Raw genomic sequence first — 18,808 nt, forward strand, 5'->3', positions numbered from 1 at the left:
TGTTGACTTGGCATCTAGCTGAAATAAGCTGAAGTGTTAAATTGTTTTGTTGTTCTACTTTCAGTTAACTTACCCTGCTCTATGGTGTCTAAATAATGTTGTTGATGTTAAATAAATAAACCGTTATATATATTTCAATACCACCAAAATGCTGAAAACGATTTATTTTGATTTGTAGTTATTTTAAACAAAAGCCAATGCACAAAAGTACATTTCATGTGCAATGAAGATATTTTGACATGAAAATCACTTTCGACTCGAATCTTGAGTGACTTTTGAGTGAACCGATTCATTGAAATTTGAATTTATTTGCAGAAATGAATCAAACTTACCAACCCAAGTTCTTTCGCTACTCAAATCAAGTTTAAATGAGATGCTGCTAAAACACCATGAAAGGGGAGCATTGCACTGAAGAAACCAGAACAAATGACGCGGTGTTTTGGAAACTTAACCAAATTAAAATAGCATTGCAAAATGCAAACGCAATCATCACGATGTTGCTTTATGCATCACAAACACGCCGTGAATATCCCGACATATCGCCCAGCCCTAGTTGAGTTTGTAGAGTTCAGTCAGGGATGGGTTAAATGAGCTCGAGCTGAAGGGCTCATCATATCTGAGGCAGCAGAAGGAAACGCGCTCAACATTTGCGCTCCGGTCCTCCAGCGCGACGCGACGCGTGTTCTCTTTCCAACTCGCGGGAATAACCACAGCACTCTCATCGCTTCAGCTCTGCGCGGATGCATCTTTAAACACCTCCGCACAGATTAGCAAAGAGCCGCTGGTCTCCTGAAGGTCCATTTGGATGCTGGACCTCGGAGCCGCGTCCTTCCCAACAGGCTGAGCACGATGCCCGGCCACCACTGGATATAAATGACAGATCAAAGTGTGTGTGACAACCAGAGGCTGCATGGGAGATGAACGCAGCCGCCAAACATCAGCCTGATCTGCTAGAGAGACCTGCCAGCCTCCTGGTGCCAACATGGGTAAGACAAGCAGATCCAGCTCAACTTCATGCGCTGATCACAGCACAGTCTGCTAGTGTACATACAGGGGAAATGTCATATAAATGCAGAGTTTATATTACTAGAGTAACTTGCTTAACTAACTTTGTTGTGCGAGATCACCGAGGTGCTGTTTTGGGGAACTGGCTAATTTGTATGAATTATACAGAAAAGATTATACTCATTATTTATTCAACTGTTCCTTGTTTAAAAGCTTTATTGCAGAATTATTAAATAATTATTGCATTGCCTTTTGAGTGCACTTTTTGTCATTTTGTGCATTGGAAAAGATGGTTAGGATTGACATTTGTAGTTACAGATCTTAAATGGTGAAATTTAATATACTCAGTTGCATTGCATATAAAGTGAGTAATTATTGACATGATTTGAAAGGATAGCTTTTTGCACCTATTTTTTTTTATTTTAGGTTTTTTTTTTTTTAGGCAGCTAGGTTTTATAATTTTCACCTTTTTTGTCATATACTGTATGCAATTTAAAATGAAGTCAGGCAATTATTTTGTATGTGAATGACACACTTGACATTTCTGAGCACTGGGTTTAAAGTATATGTGGACTTTTAGACATTTTTGGTTTATACAGTATATTTATGGAATATATTGACATTTTTGCACTTAAATAAGGTGCAAAGTCAGTCCATGGCAGAGTATAATGATTAGGTTTTTTAATGTAAATGAGGTGTGGGAGAAAAAGGGTCAGATAATGAGCTATTAACGTAAAATGAATGGGATATACTGCACATTTTATTAAAAAAAAATTTACCACAGCATTGGTGATTAAGAAAACAACGATAAAACCATGCAGGAAATGTTGCATGACTGACAGAACAAATCCTAGAAGATTTGAGGTGACAGTGTAATCTCAATGCAAAATGAGTTTTTTTTTTTTTTTTTGTGCTATTGTTCTCATTTGCTGTGTTCCTCTTTGTGGAGATAATGATGTGTGACAGTGTGGAGTAGCTTCATTCACACTATTCTCGAGGTGTTCGGAGATGTCCTCTCAAAGGATTTCTCGGCAAATGCACTGAAACTGCTGTTAGAGATTGCTGCTTGCTTGCTTTATTTGTTTTAACACGTTCTGTCCTATATTTCTGGTGCCCGTTTGTGGTTTTTCCTAATTGGTAAATGGAGTCTTGCCAGTTGCACTGCGGTACCTTTATCAGATTGGAGGGTTTGAAGGGTTTCCCGAGGTATCGATAAATGCTGGCTCACTGCTTTTGGATTTGAAAAGAACTTGCAGTTTTTGTCCAAAAACAGAACCACTGGGAAACCATCAAGAGACTGGACGTCTGTCAGAGCACAAATCAATAATGAGTTTTAATTTTTTTTCCTCATAATTTGTTCCTGAGCTGCATCCAGTTACTGATATCTTTCTATTGATACCGGCTCAGAGAACATACAGTTATTAAGAGAGCAGAGTGTTGTCATTTCATTGAGAAACACATCATATAGCAGTTATTCTCATCTGGTTTTTGTATCCCAGAGGTGTGCAGATATGATTTGGAGGCTTCACCTTTGATCTGGTTTTCTGCTGATCTTTTTTAGATGAACTGTGGTCGTGTGATAAACCCGCTTAGTTCTGGGTGTAAACCCTGCTTAGCTGAGTGAATGATGAGGGTTGCCAGGTCTGCATGACAAAGACTCACCCAAAACTCAAACCATACCCAGGCTCGATTATATATATATATATATACATATATATATTATATATATATATATATATATATATATATATATACATTATATATATATACATATATATATATATATATATATATATATATATATATATATATATATATATATATATATATATATATATTATACAGGGCTCGCAAAATGTCAAAATCCCTGGTAGCCCTTTGGGCAGGCATTCTTCAGGTTTTGGTAGCCCAAAATACAGATTACATGATGATTTTACGAGCCCTGACACACACACAGATTTTACGAGCCATGGAGCGCTGATTTAAGAAATCAACAGATATGTCTGTGATTGGCTACATTGCTCAACGCTGCAAAAACACATTGAAACAGAAATTGATCTCCAAAGCACAACCCATAACGCACTGGATAGTTTGCCAATTCTGCAATAAAATGCTATTAATACAACTTTAACTGAGGGTACTGGATAGTTTGCCTTTTGTATGATTGGATGCTTTTAGTACAACTTTTAGTGAGGGTTAACTTTGTATTGGGATTAAGATGTACAGATTTAAGAGTCTTTATTATGCATTTCAGCTTTCTTTCTTTTGCAGAGCTAGATAGCATTATTAAAATGTTCAAACAAAACATTCAAACAAAACCCAACATCATCATCATCTCTATGATGCCTTGTAATATTTAGGGAGCAGTAGAGGATTGCTTGGATGATGCAAATGCATACAGTAGCTACTGTGCTTGTTTTTTGTTGTTGTTGTTGTTTTTTGTTTTTTTTTTTTTTTTTTTTTTGAATAGAAGTGATGTAAGTGTAATTATTTCAAACAAAGATTGTTTGTAAAAAATAATACTTAAAAATACTAAAAAACAGTCATGTATGCATATTTTTTTTTTCTTTTATTTGACTTATTATATGTGGAATAAGTAAGAGTATGCTTTGTCAAACCAATCTCTGCAAAATGTATGCACATTTTTATTTGTTTAAATATATGCAATATGGTATGCAATCCATGTTATGCAATATAATGTCAAACCATCAAACCTTGCAATATGTATCTATATTTTTACTTGCTTATGAAACATACAAACATCAAACCTTGCATGAATATTTTTTACTTATATAAAATGTAAGATGCATGTAATAAAAAGTATGCATTTTTAAAAAATTTAATCTGACAATACAGCATGCATGCATTTTTTTTTAACTTATTTACTTATAAGTTATTTATCAAAATTGTTTTTCAGGACATCAAACCTTGCAATATGTGTGCATACTTTTCCTTGTATTTACTCATAAAACCTGAAATGTTATGACAAACCATCAAACCTTTGCAAAGTGCATGAATATTTTTACTTGTATAATACGCAGCATAATTAATAGTATGCATTCTCAAGCATCACACCTTGCAATTCAGCATGCATGCATATGTTTACTTATATTAACTTATATAATATGCAATAGTATTAGCATGCTTTGTCAAACCATCAAACTTTGCAGTATGAATGCATATTTCTACTTATGTTACATATTATATAATATATTTTAAATAATAATATGCTTTGTTAAACCTTGCAATACAGTATGTGTGCATATTTTTACTTTTATTTACTTATATAATATGCAATATAAGTAATAGTATTGTTTGTCAATGCATAATTATGTATGCATATTTTAAGGTCATTTATGTATATAATATGCAATATAAGTAATAGTATGCTTTGTCAAATCATCGATTTGTGCTCTAAAAACAATTTTAAATGAGTGCAAATCCATGGAAAAGCTGCAGACTTGCAAATCTGCAAGCGATCTTGTGTATAATCGGTGTATTTGATTTATTTATTTCATCTCTGTGTCAGAATGAATGAAGATCATTTACATTAGGTTATTAGTCTTGCAGCAGATGTACGTGTCAGATGAACTTGCATATCTGCTGCCAGAACAAATTATGTGTCTTTACATGTGTACTTGTGCAGATTGGCTTTGTAAATCTGTCATGTAATCTAATCAGCTCGTATTTATATTTGTGAAATTTGATTCAGATCCAACTCAGATCCAACACTGCTGGAAAGTTGTTATATGCTTGTCTTTGGGATTTGGAGACTCTGCTAAATACGCCCTACGGAGACTGTGATTGGCACATGAATGTGATAACCTTAAAAGTCACAAATCTTTTATTCATGTTCTGCAGGACAGGACTGGACAGAAGGTTTTTAGCTGATAGTTGCAGCTGTATTTCTAGCAGGTTTAGTGATGGGAAAGCAATGGTTTACTGTCAACCAGCAGGCCATAATTGGGATTTATAATCCTGGTAAGAAAATTGTGTCTTTTTTAAGAAAATAAGAGTGATGTTTGTCTGTGCAAAACATGCTGCCATGTGCTGATGTGTTGTGGGAGTATTGCAACAGTAAGGGTTGTTAGCAAGGGTAGTTAGTTGCTATGTGGTTGCTAGGGTGTTTTATGTTTTTACTGACTGACTCTCCTGTGATCTTCTGGTTTTCAGATATGATTCGGGAGAAAATGGTGTGTCTGATCACTTAGTAAAGCAACAACACATGATTTGAGGAATCGGCAGGATGAATTAGGCATTAAAGTTTAACCCTGTAAAGTCTACTTGATACAAAAGGCCTCTAAATGATCAACATGATCCAAATGTTGCTGTTAAACGTGTCGCACACAATCTCCTCCACGTCTTCTGTCGTCTGATTGATAGTTTAGACTTTTTTTATCTAGTAAAAGCTTTTTTAGTGTAATTGTACAAAAGTCCAGCTTCAGCTGGAGCTTCTCGTGTCTTTCTGCTGTCAAAGCTTGAGTGATTTTGATCAAGTAATCTTCAGAATAACTGCAGTAATATCTCCAGATGAACTCTTACTGGACTGAAGCAGCTCAGCTTTGCTTAATTCTCCATCAATCATGTTTTAGAGTCTCAAATCTGATCATCAGGATCTTTTGATGAGTGTTTGTTTCCAGAAGCTTTACTTTCACTGTTCCTCAGCGGAGGAATGATCTTCACAAGCCTCCAGAACATCTCACCTTTATTTCTTCATCTCTCAGTCAGCACTGGATTACACTGCATTATATGTTTGGATCATCAAACTAAGCATTTAAATGTCATCTTACTGCACTGAAAAAAATAAATAAATAAATACTAATAAATAAATAAATAAATAAATACTATTTTTGTCTTGTTTTTATCTAAACATTAAGTCAAGAAACATTTACTTGAAGCGAAATGACAAGATATAAAAGATAAGAAAAAATGTATTACAATTTAGTATGTTTTTGCTTAAAAAAAAAAAAGTCAATGAGGCAAGAAAAAATAAACTTAATTCAAAGGGAAAACTATATTTTTCTGACCCCATTGGCAGATGTTTTTTATCATTTTAAGCAAAAAATGCATTTTGATGCATTTTTTTCAGAAAACGACTTTTTATGACATTTTACTTATCTCTTGATTTAAGAATGTTTCGACATTTGCAATAGAAAACAAGACAAAAGTACTAAGTAAGAAACTATTTTTTTGTGCTATATGGCATATTATTGGGAGAATATAGAGTGATGACATATTTGTTATCATTATTACAGTGATATTTATTATCATTTTATGATTTTATCTCTGTTGTACTACTGTTATAAAGATTGTTACAGAGAATTTGAGTCTCTGATTAACATTAAGCTGTTTTTTCTTCCATATTCTATTACCCACAAAAGCTGATGTATCAAATATGATACTCGACAAAAAACAACACAAACTTCCAAATGGTTCAATAAAAAAAAGATTTTCTGACCATTATTTCTTATGTCAGGTTTTATGGGTTAAAGCTTAGTGTTAGAGGTTTCATCTAGCACCACTAATAATTGCATTATGAACAAAATGAATCTGATGCACAGCGTTTTGCCATTTTCAGCTCCGCTGCAACACAGATCTATTGTGATTCGTCCCCGGGGCCGCGGTGATTTACTTCCAGCGTGACGTGACAGATTGTAATAGAGTCACAGCCGGGCAATTAGTCAACCTTAATATAAAAGTGCATGTGACCTGTTGGGTGTCGTCTTTGTCTGTGAATGCCCACTGTGGTGTTTAATATCTCTCTCTCTCTCTCTCTCTCTCTCTCTCGCTCTCTCTCTCTTGTCATAATACATGCTCAGCTCTTAAACGACTGCCTATTATTCTCGAAACTCTATTAATACTGTCCCGATATGTTTACTCAGCCTGAAAAAAGATGGCTCTTTTCCGCTGCATCTTTGTCACTGAGCCCAGCCTTGCCGTCTCATTTCCAATGTGATCCACGACAGGTATGAATTTTAATGAGCTCCATTTCACATTTGGAAACTTACCTCGCCTAAATGTTACTTCATAATGCAGAGTTTGATGATTGCAATGTTTTTAGAGAAAATGAGGATGCCGGGAGCATGCCGTGTGAGTTAATCAAGGATGCGTGTTTTATTAATAGGGTTTCATTAGTTGGTTATTGATGCAGAATTGGCCATATGAAATATTGTAATTTAATATTGAGTTGCATGCTGGAAGCGGCTTTGACCTTTACTGATGAGACTTGGTGTGCTGAAGCATCGGGTGAACAGAATCATGTGTTTCTCCACACTATGTGGGCAGCGAGGATTTCTAAATGAACACAAAGGGTTCGAGTTCAAAGACACAGCCTTTATTCCCAGGAGTGGAAAAAGTACGGAGATTTTAGGCTTGAGTTGCTGTCGATTTTGCTTCATTAAAAGTCAAACTGTGTCAAACTGTGTGGCCAAGAACATACTTGAGTTCAAAAGTTTTGGTAATATTTGTTGCAAATAAATTGTATTTCAAATAAATGCTGTTCTTTTGAACTTTCTATAAATCAAAGTTTTGTGAAAAAAAAAAAAAAAACAGTTTCAACAAAAAATATTAACTGTTTTCAACTTTGAAACTAATAAGAAATGCAGCAAATCTGCATATTAGAATGATTTGGTTTGGTTTAGTGGTATTTTTTTATTATTTTTATCATTTTTCATTACTACTGAAAAAAATATTAACAAATAAAATTAAATAAAACCATAAACATTTCTCATTTTTGTTAAGTTTATGCTGAAGTAACTAAAACAAAATAAATTAGAACTAAAAACTAAAGCGTAATAAAATATTATATAAATAATAAAACTAAAACTACAAAATGATAAAAACACATAACAAAAATAAAAAATTATTAAACCTTGGTTAATAAATTTTTAGTAAATTATTAAAACTCAACTAAATTAAAATGAAAACAGAAAATATAAAATAAAATTTAATTAAAAATATTAACAAAAACTATAATCAACACACACACACACACACACACACACACACACACACACATATATATATACCTGTAGTATGTTGTATATAGAAAAATAAAAAATTTCAACATTAATAATAAGAAATATCTGCATATTACAAAAATTTCTGAAAGGATCATGTGACGCTGTAGACTGGAGTAATGATGCTGAAAATTCATTGTTTGATCACAGAAATAAATTACATTTTAATATATATTAAAACAGAAAACAGTTATTTTAAATGGGAAAAATATATTTTACAAAGGTACTATTTTTACTGTGTTTTTAATTCAACAAATGCAGCCTTGGTGAGCATAAAACACTTTAGAAAATTCTAGCGTAAGTATTTAAAAGTAAATGTTTTCTTGCCATCTTTTTGGAATTGATTGACTAGACTTTCTCATTAAACTCAAACATGTTACTTGAAATTGTTAAACTTCAGTTAATTTTATAGCTGTTGCACTCAAATCCATCGTCATCTGCATCTTTTAATTAAAGCCTTTTGCTTTAGGTCAGTGACTGTGTTGTGCTGACTGAAGAGACGTCTCTTCACAAGGACGAGTGACCATAGTTGTGTCTAAATGCAATGAAACGGATGTCATTGGCTGTATGAGTTCAGCCGGGAGTGTAATTTGATGGGCTTTGTAAGCTCAGTTTAATGGACAAAAAGATGAAAGAAATCATGATGACCTGCAAAAACTGTGCTTGCACTTTGGAGGCCTAAATGAAATTGTAGGGAATAAAAAGCATCATTTTTGACTTGGAAATGTAGCTGAGTAAAAGTACAGGGATTCAGTTTCAATGGTACTTGAGTAAAGTAAAGAAAATCCTCTGAATAATTCATATAGTTGATAGATGAATATATATATTAAGTGACATTTTACACAGTACATTTGTTTCCTGAGATTTGAACCCATGACTTTGCCGTTGCTGGCTCTATAAATGTAGAAAAAAAGTCAAAAATAAGTGATTCTGGTCAAACTTTTTACTAGTAAAGCATGCATTATTTCAGTTGCCTTGTTAGTTTGGTGGTCATTATTCAAAAAACCTGATATGTGAAAGAAAATATTCAGAAGAGTCTTTTTTTTTTTAATGGAAGTTTATTGAACCTTTAGACAAAATGTAAAAGAATCTAAAAAATATAAATTTTTTTAATTAATTTTTTTTGTTTTTATATGGGTTTTTTGTGTCTTGTGTTATGATAGAGTGAGAATATAGAAGAAAAATCAGCTTAATTTATTCAGAGGCACAAATTATGCAATTTTGTGCAGAAGCTGATATTTATATGGACGAAAAGTGATGAAATTCTGATGTAATGTAAATCAATGAGAGCTTTATAACAGTAGAGCAGATACTGACGTAAAATGCTATAAATATCAGTTGTTGCTTTATATCTCCAAGTATATCTCTTAGTATGATGAGATTGAAATGATCCAAACATATAATGCATATAATGAAGAAATAAAGGTGAGATGTTCTGGAGGCTTGTGAAGATCATTCCTCCGCTGAGGAACAGTGAAAGTAAAGCTTCTGGAAACAAACCGCTCCTCAAAAGATCCTGATGATCAGATTTGTGACTCTAAAAACATGATTGATGGAGAATCAAGTAAAGCTGAGCTGCTTCAGTCCAGTAAGTGTTCATCTGGAGATATTACTGCAGTTATTCTGACTTTTCTTGATAAAAATCAGTCAAGATTTAACAGCAGATTGAGATGATTAAGTAAAGTAAGTGTTGTTGTGGGATTTGGACAATAAGACTTGAAGACCTTTTGTTTTAAGTGCCTTTAGAGGCCTTTTATATCAAATATGATACAGTAGGCTTTATAGGGTTAAACCTAGCTAACAAACATTCATCAAGATAAAATGTTCATTCAAGGTTATCTGGTCTGTAATAATAATAATAACAATAATAATAATAATAAAAATAAAATAAATGAAAAAGAATTAAACATTTATTTGGAAGTTCATTTAAGATGGTTCTAAAGTAACATTCCCAAGATGTGAGCAAAATAATAAAATGTGACATTCCATTTGTGACCCTGCAGCACAAAAGCAGTCTTAAGTCTCTGGGGTATATTTGTAGCAATAGCCAAAAATACATTGTATGGGTCAAAATTATTGATTTTTCTTTTTTGCCAAAAATCGTTAGGATATTAAGTAAAAATCATGTACCATGAAGATATTTTGTAAATTTCCTACCATAAATATATCAAAACTTAATTTTTGATTAGTAATATGCATTTCTAAGAACTTCATTTGGACAACTTTAAAGATGATTTTCTCAATATTTAGATTTTTTTGCACCATCAGATCCCAGATTTTCAAATAGTTGTATCTCTGCCAAATATTGTCCTCCTAACAAACCACACATCAATGGAGAGATTATTTATTCAGCTTTCAGATGATGTAGAAATCTCAATTTAGAAAAATTGACACTAAAGACTGGTTTTGTGGTCCAGGGTCACATTAAATGTTGCCTTTTTCGTTCACAACATTTTTAAACATTTAAAAAACTGAGTGTTTTGAGCACTTAGAGAGCATTCAGAAATAATGTTCTCATAGCTTAATGGGAATGTTAGAGAAATGTTCTTAGAACATATTTTTGTTAGTTGCAAATGCTGTTTCAGCTCGCTGCTCGGCTGTAGTTCATGTTCAGAAGAGTAAATAATGTTTATGTCTCACTCGGCTCTTCTGCTCAGCTTCCACCTGCTTGAGCCATTTCTGGCTGAGATACGGTAACTACTGTCTACTGCGACGTGGCTGAGATTCCCTGCCTGAGCGTCCGGTGAAAATGCATTGAATTTATTCCAGCCTGCCGCTTCTGGCTGGCCATCAGGGTAATCTGATTGATCCGTGTGTCATCCGCTGCCACTTTCTACATAGTTTATCAGAATGGCTGCACACTTGAACTCTGTGATTGGCACGTCTTTGATATCTGAGCACTCAGGAGGACACACACGGCCTGTTTAGTTGTTCAGACATTTGCCCTTTCTAATGCATGAGGATTGCATAAGTTACAGACATGCAAAAACATCTATATTGACTATTACGTCTGTCCTCAAAAGACAGAGGAGAAAGACGATCTCAGAGGTGTTCCAGGCCTGCAGCGGTGCCACATTATCATCTGTGATCTGATCTCCAGACAGCAGTTGACCTTCTTTCTTCTACTAATTATTGTCTTGATTGAAGCTGTCCAGTGGCGCTCTCTCTTCCGCCTTTGTAGTGAATTCAGATTAGAGGCAATATTTCACAATTACAATGGCACTTAAAAGTAATCATAATAAGATAAGTTATAAGCAGATAATTGACCTTAAAGGCATTTAAAATCAGATCTAACGAATCTGATATTTATCATCAGTATCTGCTATAAAGATCTCATTGATTTACATTACAAATATCAGAATTTCATAACATTTTGTACATGTAAATATCAGCATCTGCACCAAATTGCCTAATTTTGCTCAGTTTGGGCCTCTGAATTTTTTTTCTCTCTATATTCTCAGTATATCACATTATATGAGCCATAAAAGCCTGATATATCGAAAATGATTAATCAAAATACATATGTAAACCTTCAAATGGTTCAATAAACTTGCTTTCTTCTTAGATGCTCCACTGGACGTGCAGAACATCTTCAGATGTTTGGACACAGTTTGTGGAGTTTTTTTACTCTTGAGTTGGTTCTTTTAAAAATCGGACAGAATCTGCACCTCTTTAAAGTTCGTCCTCGTCTTGTTTGGGATGCGTCCCACTCTGTTTTTTGGTCGCTCACACAAACCACTTGAATATATATCCAGTATACTGCAGCACAGAATCTCATTCTATATAGTCTTATTCCAGCCGGTCCCAAGTGTGGCTTTCTATGGGATTTATTCTAGAATGCACAAAAGCAAGTCAATGCTTGATTTGAAACGCCGATGCATTTCTCCTGGGTTATTCTGATTCAGCCTTCACTGTAGGAAACATGAAGACCAATATGAACAAAAGCAACATATGCCATAGGTTTTTTAATTGTCTTTAATTTTTTAAGTTGTATTTTTTTTTATGTTCTAGTACTTAAACTTTTCATAAATGTATTTGATTTAATTGTGTGTGTGTGTGTGTGTGTATATATATATATTATGTATATATATATCCTATATATATGTCTTGAGTATGTCTGCTATATAAAAGTATATGAATACTATATAAAAGTACTATAGAAACCAGCTGTTCGCATTTGCTTAAGGAGATGTGAAGCTGATTTCTTGTCTGAGGTGATCCTGTTGGACATTTCATGATGTCTGGCTGTCTTTTTTTTTCATTTTTGCTCACAGCTGGCGCCCGAGGGCCATCATGCAGAGGTGCCCTTAGCCAGATCTTTCAGCCAAACCTGCTTTTCAGTCCTGACCAAACCATCAGGCCGTGACAGCCCCAGTTGTGGCCTTGAGCGAAGCGTCTAAGCCCAGATTTCTCCAGAGACTCTGCCGCAGAATGAAGGCTTTCCCGTCTATCTTTGCAAACGCTGTATAAATATAACAGAAGCTCACCTTTCCTGCATGTTGAGCGTGAGCTGCACTCTCTGTAACTCCAAACTTTGATTAATTATCCTCTCTCTAACGGGAGACTCACTTGACCTACATCACAGTGTCTCCGGGGAGAACTGGTTTAGGTGCCAGAGAGAGAACTAGGACGGAACAGAGAGACTGTGGGTCTGTCAGAACCAGACTCATCATCATCATCATCATCATCATCATCATCATCATCACAGGACGGACAAACACATGCACTGCACAAAATACATGACCCTTCTGCAGCTCGCACACTAATATATACGGGATTTCACCTCAAAATTAAAAGGAAAAAATAAGGCACATAATCTACATAATATTTAATAATAATAATGACATTATGTGTGTGTGTATATATTTTTTAGTATAGTAGTAGTATATTTTTTTTCATTGTGACATTTTTTTTTTTTTTTTTTTTATAAATTATTGATATACATTTTTAGAGCGCACTAACCAACATATAAAACATTTTACTTCAAATAATACATTTTATTTACATATACTTACATATCTTTAGAAATACTTTGGTAATATCCATATTATTTTAGTGTCATTGATATACTATTATAGTTTTTGTTCATATTCTGAATTAGATTTAATTTTCATATTTTCTGTTTTCATTTTTAGTTTATCTGCTTCATTTCATTTAAAGTTTTAATAATTTTGTTGGGTGTTTTTGTCTTTTTTTATCATGTCTATATACGGTAGTTTCTATTTTAGTTTTAGTAATTTTTTGTACTTTTTTTTTTTTTAAATCCAAATTTATTTCAGTTGATGTTTATTTTATTTCAAGTAATATTTAGTTTTAATTAACGATAATAACCCCAGGTATGATTTATATTTCTTTTTGTCTTTTTTTTTTTGCATTACAATATTGCATGATTCAGTGGAAAATTAATATAAATTATTGTTTGGTCTAAAAAAAAAATGTATAAATATGTCAATATATCTTCAAAAATGCACACTTTTGTCCTAAAAGTCCTAAAGGACGCTGTTAAGAGCATCATTGTGAACACAAATAAACCGCAGCAGATGTGACTGAATGCATGTTGCTTTTCTATTCAAAATATCAAAAATTCTGCTTGATTTTTCATGTTGATTTTGCACTTCTGGCATAAATTAAGAAATTATTGTCACTGTAACTGAGTTTTATCATAAACAGTGGTCAAATATCAAAGCTGCAGTCTAGTATTAATTTTTTGTGTTGTTGTTTTTTTTTTGGTTTTTTTGTGAAGAGTGTGATGTTTTAGCATGCAGTGAATGTTGAACAACATCCTCAACGCTCTTCATTTTATGCTAAATATAATTTCTCTCTTCTTGCAAAATCACCCAGTCATTTAATCAGCTTCATCTGCTGTATTTCTGTGATAACTTGACTTACAGTCAGTTATTCTGAAGCAAATATGAGGATGTTCTTCTCATCTCTGTCTCATGAGGGAGTGGGGGGTTTGCTGTGCTGTGCTCATCTGTGCGTGACCAAACGTCCCGCAGCTTGTTATTTGTCTTTGGAGATTTCTGTCAGGCGATCTTCTGCTGTTAGAACACGTCTGAATGACACAGAAGCTGATGTTTGCACATATAAATGCATGCTACAGTGATGTTTTCTCATAAGAGTGTGTTGATCTAGCCGAAGCACATCCTGCAAAGTTTATCAAGTGACAGTTGCATTAAAATATGATGTTAATAAATACAAGTCACTCTTGAGCCTGTGATCGTTCACATACTGAAACTATTAGTGATGCTTTGAACCAGTGTTATTTTAATACAATTGAGATATTGTTATAGGTTTATAAATGTTTTGAATTAGTTTTTATTTTAACATTTTCTGTTTTATTAGTAATTTTTTTTGTGTGTTTTTTAATTGTCTATAATTTTTTTCATTATTATGTATTTTAGTACATCAGTGTTATTTTAGCATCATTTAATTACTATTGTTTTTGTTAATATTTTAATTAGTTTTTAATTTTGTTATTTTCTGTTATTCTTATTACTTTTAATTTTAGTAAACTTAATTTCAAAGTTTTTGTTTTATTTATTTTATTACATCAAGCTAAATTTTATTTTATTTTCAGTCAACATTTATTTCACATTAGTGTTATTTTAGTATAATTTAAAAACTATTATGATTTTTATTAAGGTTTTGAATTTTAATTTTTTTTTAAATTTTAATAATTTTTTAATTAATTTAATTATTTTTTTATATATGTCTACATAGTTTTTACTATCATGAAGACGTTGTTCCTCCATTGCTGTGATTTTTTGAGCTCCTCTGTTGGTTCTGCTCAGGTTGCAGGTTTAAAAGCATCAGGAACCCTTCAGATAGAAAGCGATCCTCAGAATCCACAGAAAGTGTGATAAATAAAGATTGTAATTGATTCCATTGTGAGGAGTATTTTTTCAGCCACGGGAAGCTCCTCCGGGACGATTTTGTGGGTTAAATGAATTTACTCGACAGTAATTGAAAGATCCACAGGCGACTTTTCTGTTGCATTTATTCAGTTCATCTTCCAGAGGAGACAGAGACAACTTCACAAAGTTAAGTTAGATGATGACAGAAAAAGAAAAGCCCTGTGTTTTTACATCAATCTCAGTCTTGTGTGCTTTTCAGGAACAGTTCTTCTGAAAACTTGCACAAAGCTCTCATATGACTTACATTTTTACATGTCCAAAGCGACTTATTAAAGAAGAACAAAGTAATTCAAGAGCGAACAATATTTATATCGTGCAAGAGTCAAGTCTAGTACTTTTATGATATTTTTATTGATGTTTTATATGATTTGTTGCAGGGATTCCCAAACTTTTTTTGAACCGTTTTCAATATATTTATTTTTAATATTCAATATTCATGCTTCAATATTTACTTGAAGTCCCCATGAATCATTATTTCAATAATTTAACAACACGTTGCATATTCACTGATGTTGGTTACTGTTCACATGACATGTAGATAAACAAATAAATTATTTTTAATAACTTTTTTTTTTTGTAAGTGTATTATTTTAACTTGTTCGTATTGTAAAATGATTTATTCTTAATTTAAATTTAAAACTAAAATGTAATTCCAGTTAAAATGTAAAATTAAATTGTTAAAGTAATTAATTATTGGCTTTTTATCAACTCACCTGTAGAAGAAATATTTAGGCCTAAATATATATTTATATATTTGAACTGCTTATAAAATGTAATAAAAATTTCATGGATTATACAGATTTAATATAAACTAATAATCTTAATGATATATAAATAAATAAATATATAAATAAATAAATAGATGCACATAATTAACTAAACTGTTTGATTTTGTTTAAATAATTATATTTTCAAAATGCATTTCTTCAAATTGTTTAGAATCAGCATAAATCTGTTAATTGTGATTTAACTTTTTTTTTTTTTTTATTAATTCAGTTAAAAAAAGTATGTGATTTAATGAATATATAAACCTGGTTATTGTGTATTTAAAACATTCAGAAATATTTAATTTATGTAAGACTGACAAATCAGCATCACATTAGTTTGTGTTAAAACTGTGTAATTCAACTGGAAGGAAATTTATGTGCAATTAAAATACATAAAAAAAATGTGATTTTTATGATGAAGTGTTTATTTTGGAGCGAACTTTTCCTTTAAGACAAACTGCTGTTTGAATGTTGGGTTATGCATGAATTACGTTTTTGCATTGTTTTTTAATGACAGTTATCTTTCATTTTGAAATCCCTTCAGTTTTTTAAGATATTACAACATTTTTTAACCATTTATTGACCAATCTAAATCTCATAATGTCTTCTAACACGTTTGTTTTTGACTTTTTCGACAGATGAAAACCGGACTTGCCCTTTTGCACGACGAACTCACAAGTAACTCCTACGACGTTCGTTTAAAGTTAACGAAAGAGCTGTTAATCATCCAGAAACAGGATGTGGTTTGCGTGAGCGGTGGCGACTCCCATCTAAATGTAAGTACTGAGTCTTTACCTTCGATTCGATCACGATTCAGACACGATTCATACACAAATTTCTCATGTGCTCATCATTGTGAATCACAATCGGCAGCAGACGAGTGTGTTTGTTCGTGACAGATTACATTTAACATCCTTGTCATGACGCATACGCCACTTTATTGTTTGTTGGCATGAGATGCATCATCATCATCATCATCATCATTCATGAATGACGTCAGTGGCTTCATGCTCTGATTGCTTCACGCTGATACTGTCAGAACACAATGAAAGTCATTACATGTGTACAATGCACGCTAGAGAACCCAATATAGTCCTAATCAACATCTTTAGTGAGTTTTAAAGCATATTTATAATTTGTTTTATAACTACACGTGACCTGATCCATCATTTAGAGTCACTTTTGAGTTTTATGCACTAAAGTAAAGAGGAAAGTCTCAACTGGTGTAATTAGTGACGTTTCCGCTGTGAAATGAGGTTGTCTAAGTTACGGCCGTCATAAAGCTTTGTTACTGAGAAATTGTTTGCAACCCTTTCGATGTTATTTGACATAGTTTTATAAAGTGTTCCAATTTGAAATTTTGAATTTGACACTTGTTGTCTTTTTCATTGCTATTTAAAAACAGTAAAATAAATGTTTATACACTGCTCAAAAAAATTAAAGGAACACTTTGAAAACACATCAGATCTCAATGGGGAAAAATATCATGCAGGATATCTATACTGATATGGACTGGGTAATTTGTTAGGAATGAAAAGATGCCACATTGTTTAATGGAATGAAAATTATCAACCTACAGAGGGCTGAATTCAAAGACACTCAAAATTAAAGTGAAAAAATAATGCAGCAGGCTAGTCCATTAAGCTGAAATTTCATTGCAGCAACTCAGATTGGTACTCAGTAGTTTGTATGGCCCCCACGTGCTTGTATGCATGCCTGACAACATCAGGGCACGCTCCTAATGAGACGAAGGATGGTGTCCTGGGGTATTCCCTCCCAGATCTGGACCAGGGCATCACTGAGCTCCTGGACAGTCTGGCGACGTCAGATGGACCGAAACATAATGTCCCAGAGGTGTTCTATTGGATTTAGGCCAGGTGAGCGTCGGGGACATTCATTAGTATCAATTCCTTCATCCTCCTGGAACTGACTGCATACTCTCGCCACATGAGGCTGGGCATTGTCGTGCACCAGGAGGAACAAGGACCCAATGCACCAGCGTAGGGTCTGACAACGGGTCCAAGGATCTTATCCTGATACCTAATGGCAGTAAGTGTGCCATTGTCTAGCCTGTAGAGGTCTCTGTGTTCCTCCATGGATATGCCTTCCCAGACCATCACTGACCCACCACCAAACCGGTCATGCTGAACAATGTTACAGGCAGCATAACATTCTCCACCGCTTTTCCAGACCATTTTACATCTGTCACACGTGCTCAGGGTGAACCTGCTCTCATCTGTGAAAAGCACAGAGCGCCAGAGGCGGACCTGCCAATTCTGGTGTCCAATGGCAAATGCCAATCAAGCTACACGGTGCCAGGCAGTGAGCACAGAGCCCACTAGAGGACGTCAGGCCCTCAGGCCACCCTCATGAAGTCTGTTTCTGATTGTTTCCTCAGAGGCATTCACACCAGTGGCCCGCTGGAGGTCATTTTGTAGGGCTCTGGCAGCGCTCATCCTATTCCTCATTTCACTAAGTAGCAGATACTGGTCCTGCTGATGGGTTAAGGACCTTTTACGGCCCAGTCCAGCTCTCCTAGAGTATCTGCCTGTCTCCTGGAATCTCCTCCATGCTCTTGAGACTGTGCTGGGAGACACAGCAAACCTCCTGGCAATGGCACATATTGATGCGCCATCCTGGAGGAGTTGGATTGCCTGTGCAACCTTTGTAGGGTCCAGGTATCGCCTCATGCTACCAGTAGTGACACTGACCCTAGCCAAATGCAAAACAAGTGAAAAACAATCAGAAAAGATGAGTAGGGAAAAAAAATGTCAGTGGCCTCCACCTGTAAAACCATTCCTGTTTTGGGGGTTTTCTAATGGTTGCCCATCTAGTGCACCTGTTGTTAATTTTATTAACACCAAAGCAGCTGAAATTAATTAACAACCCCCTCTGCTACATAACTAACCAGATCAATATCCCAGAGGTTTAATTTACTTGATGCTATACTCTGATTAAAAAGTGCTCCTTTAATTTTTTGAGCAGTGTATTTATTATGACCACCTGCAAATTAATTAATTAAATAATTATTTAATTAATTAATTTATTTATTTAGTTATTACCTGTATTTGAAAGTTAAAGGTCTTTAAAAAAAAAAAAA

General features: G+C 33.8%; 1 protein-coding gene across 1 annotated transcript in view; it reads left to right on the forward strand.

Annotated features, from left to right (window-relative positions):
• The first annotated feature begins 547 nt into the window (after positions 1 to 547).
• Positions 548 to 18,808, forward strand: part of LOC109108303 (gamma-2-syntrophin-like) — a 62,529-nt gene continuing 44,268 nt past the window's right edge. The window contains exons 1-2 of the mRNA XM_042773467.1: positions 548 to 986; positions 16,347 to 16,484. Coding sequence (XP_042629401.1) covers positions 918 to 986; positions 16,347 to 16,484 — 207 coding nt within the window. The 5' untranslated portion in view covers positions 548 to 917. The remainder of the gene's footprint in view (positions 987 to 16,346; positions 16,485 to 18,808) is intronic.

This window comes from Cyprinus carpio, chromosome A17, assembly GCF_018340385.1.
Source record: "Cyprinus carpio isolate SPL01 chromosome A17, ASM1834038v1, whole genome shotgun sequence".
NCBI classification, from domain to species: domain Eukaryota; kingdom Metazoa; phylum Chordata; class Actinopteri; order Cypriniformes; family Cyprinidae; genus Cyprinus; species Cyprinus carpio.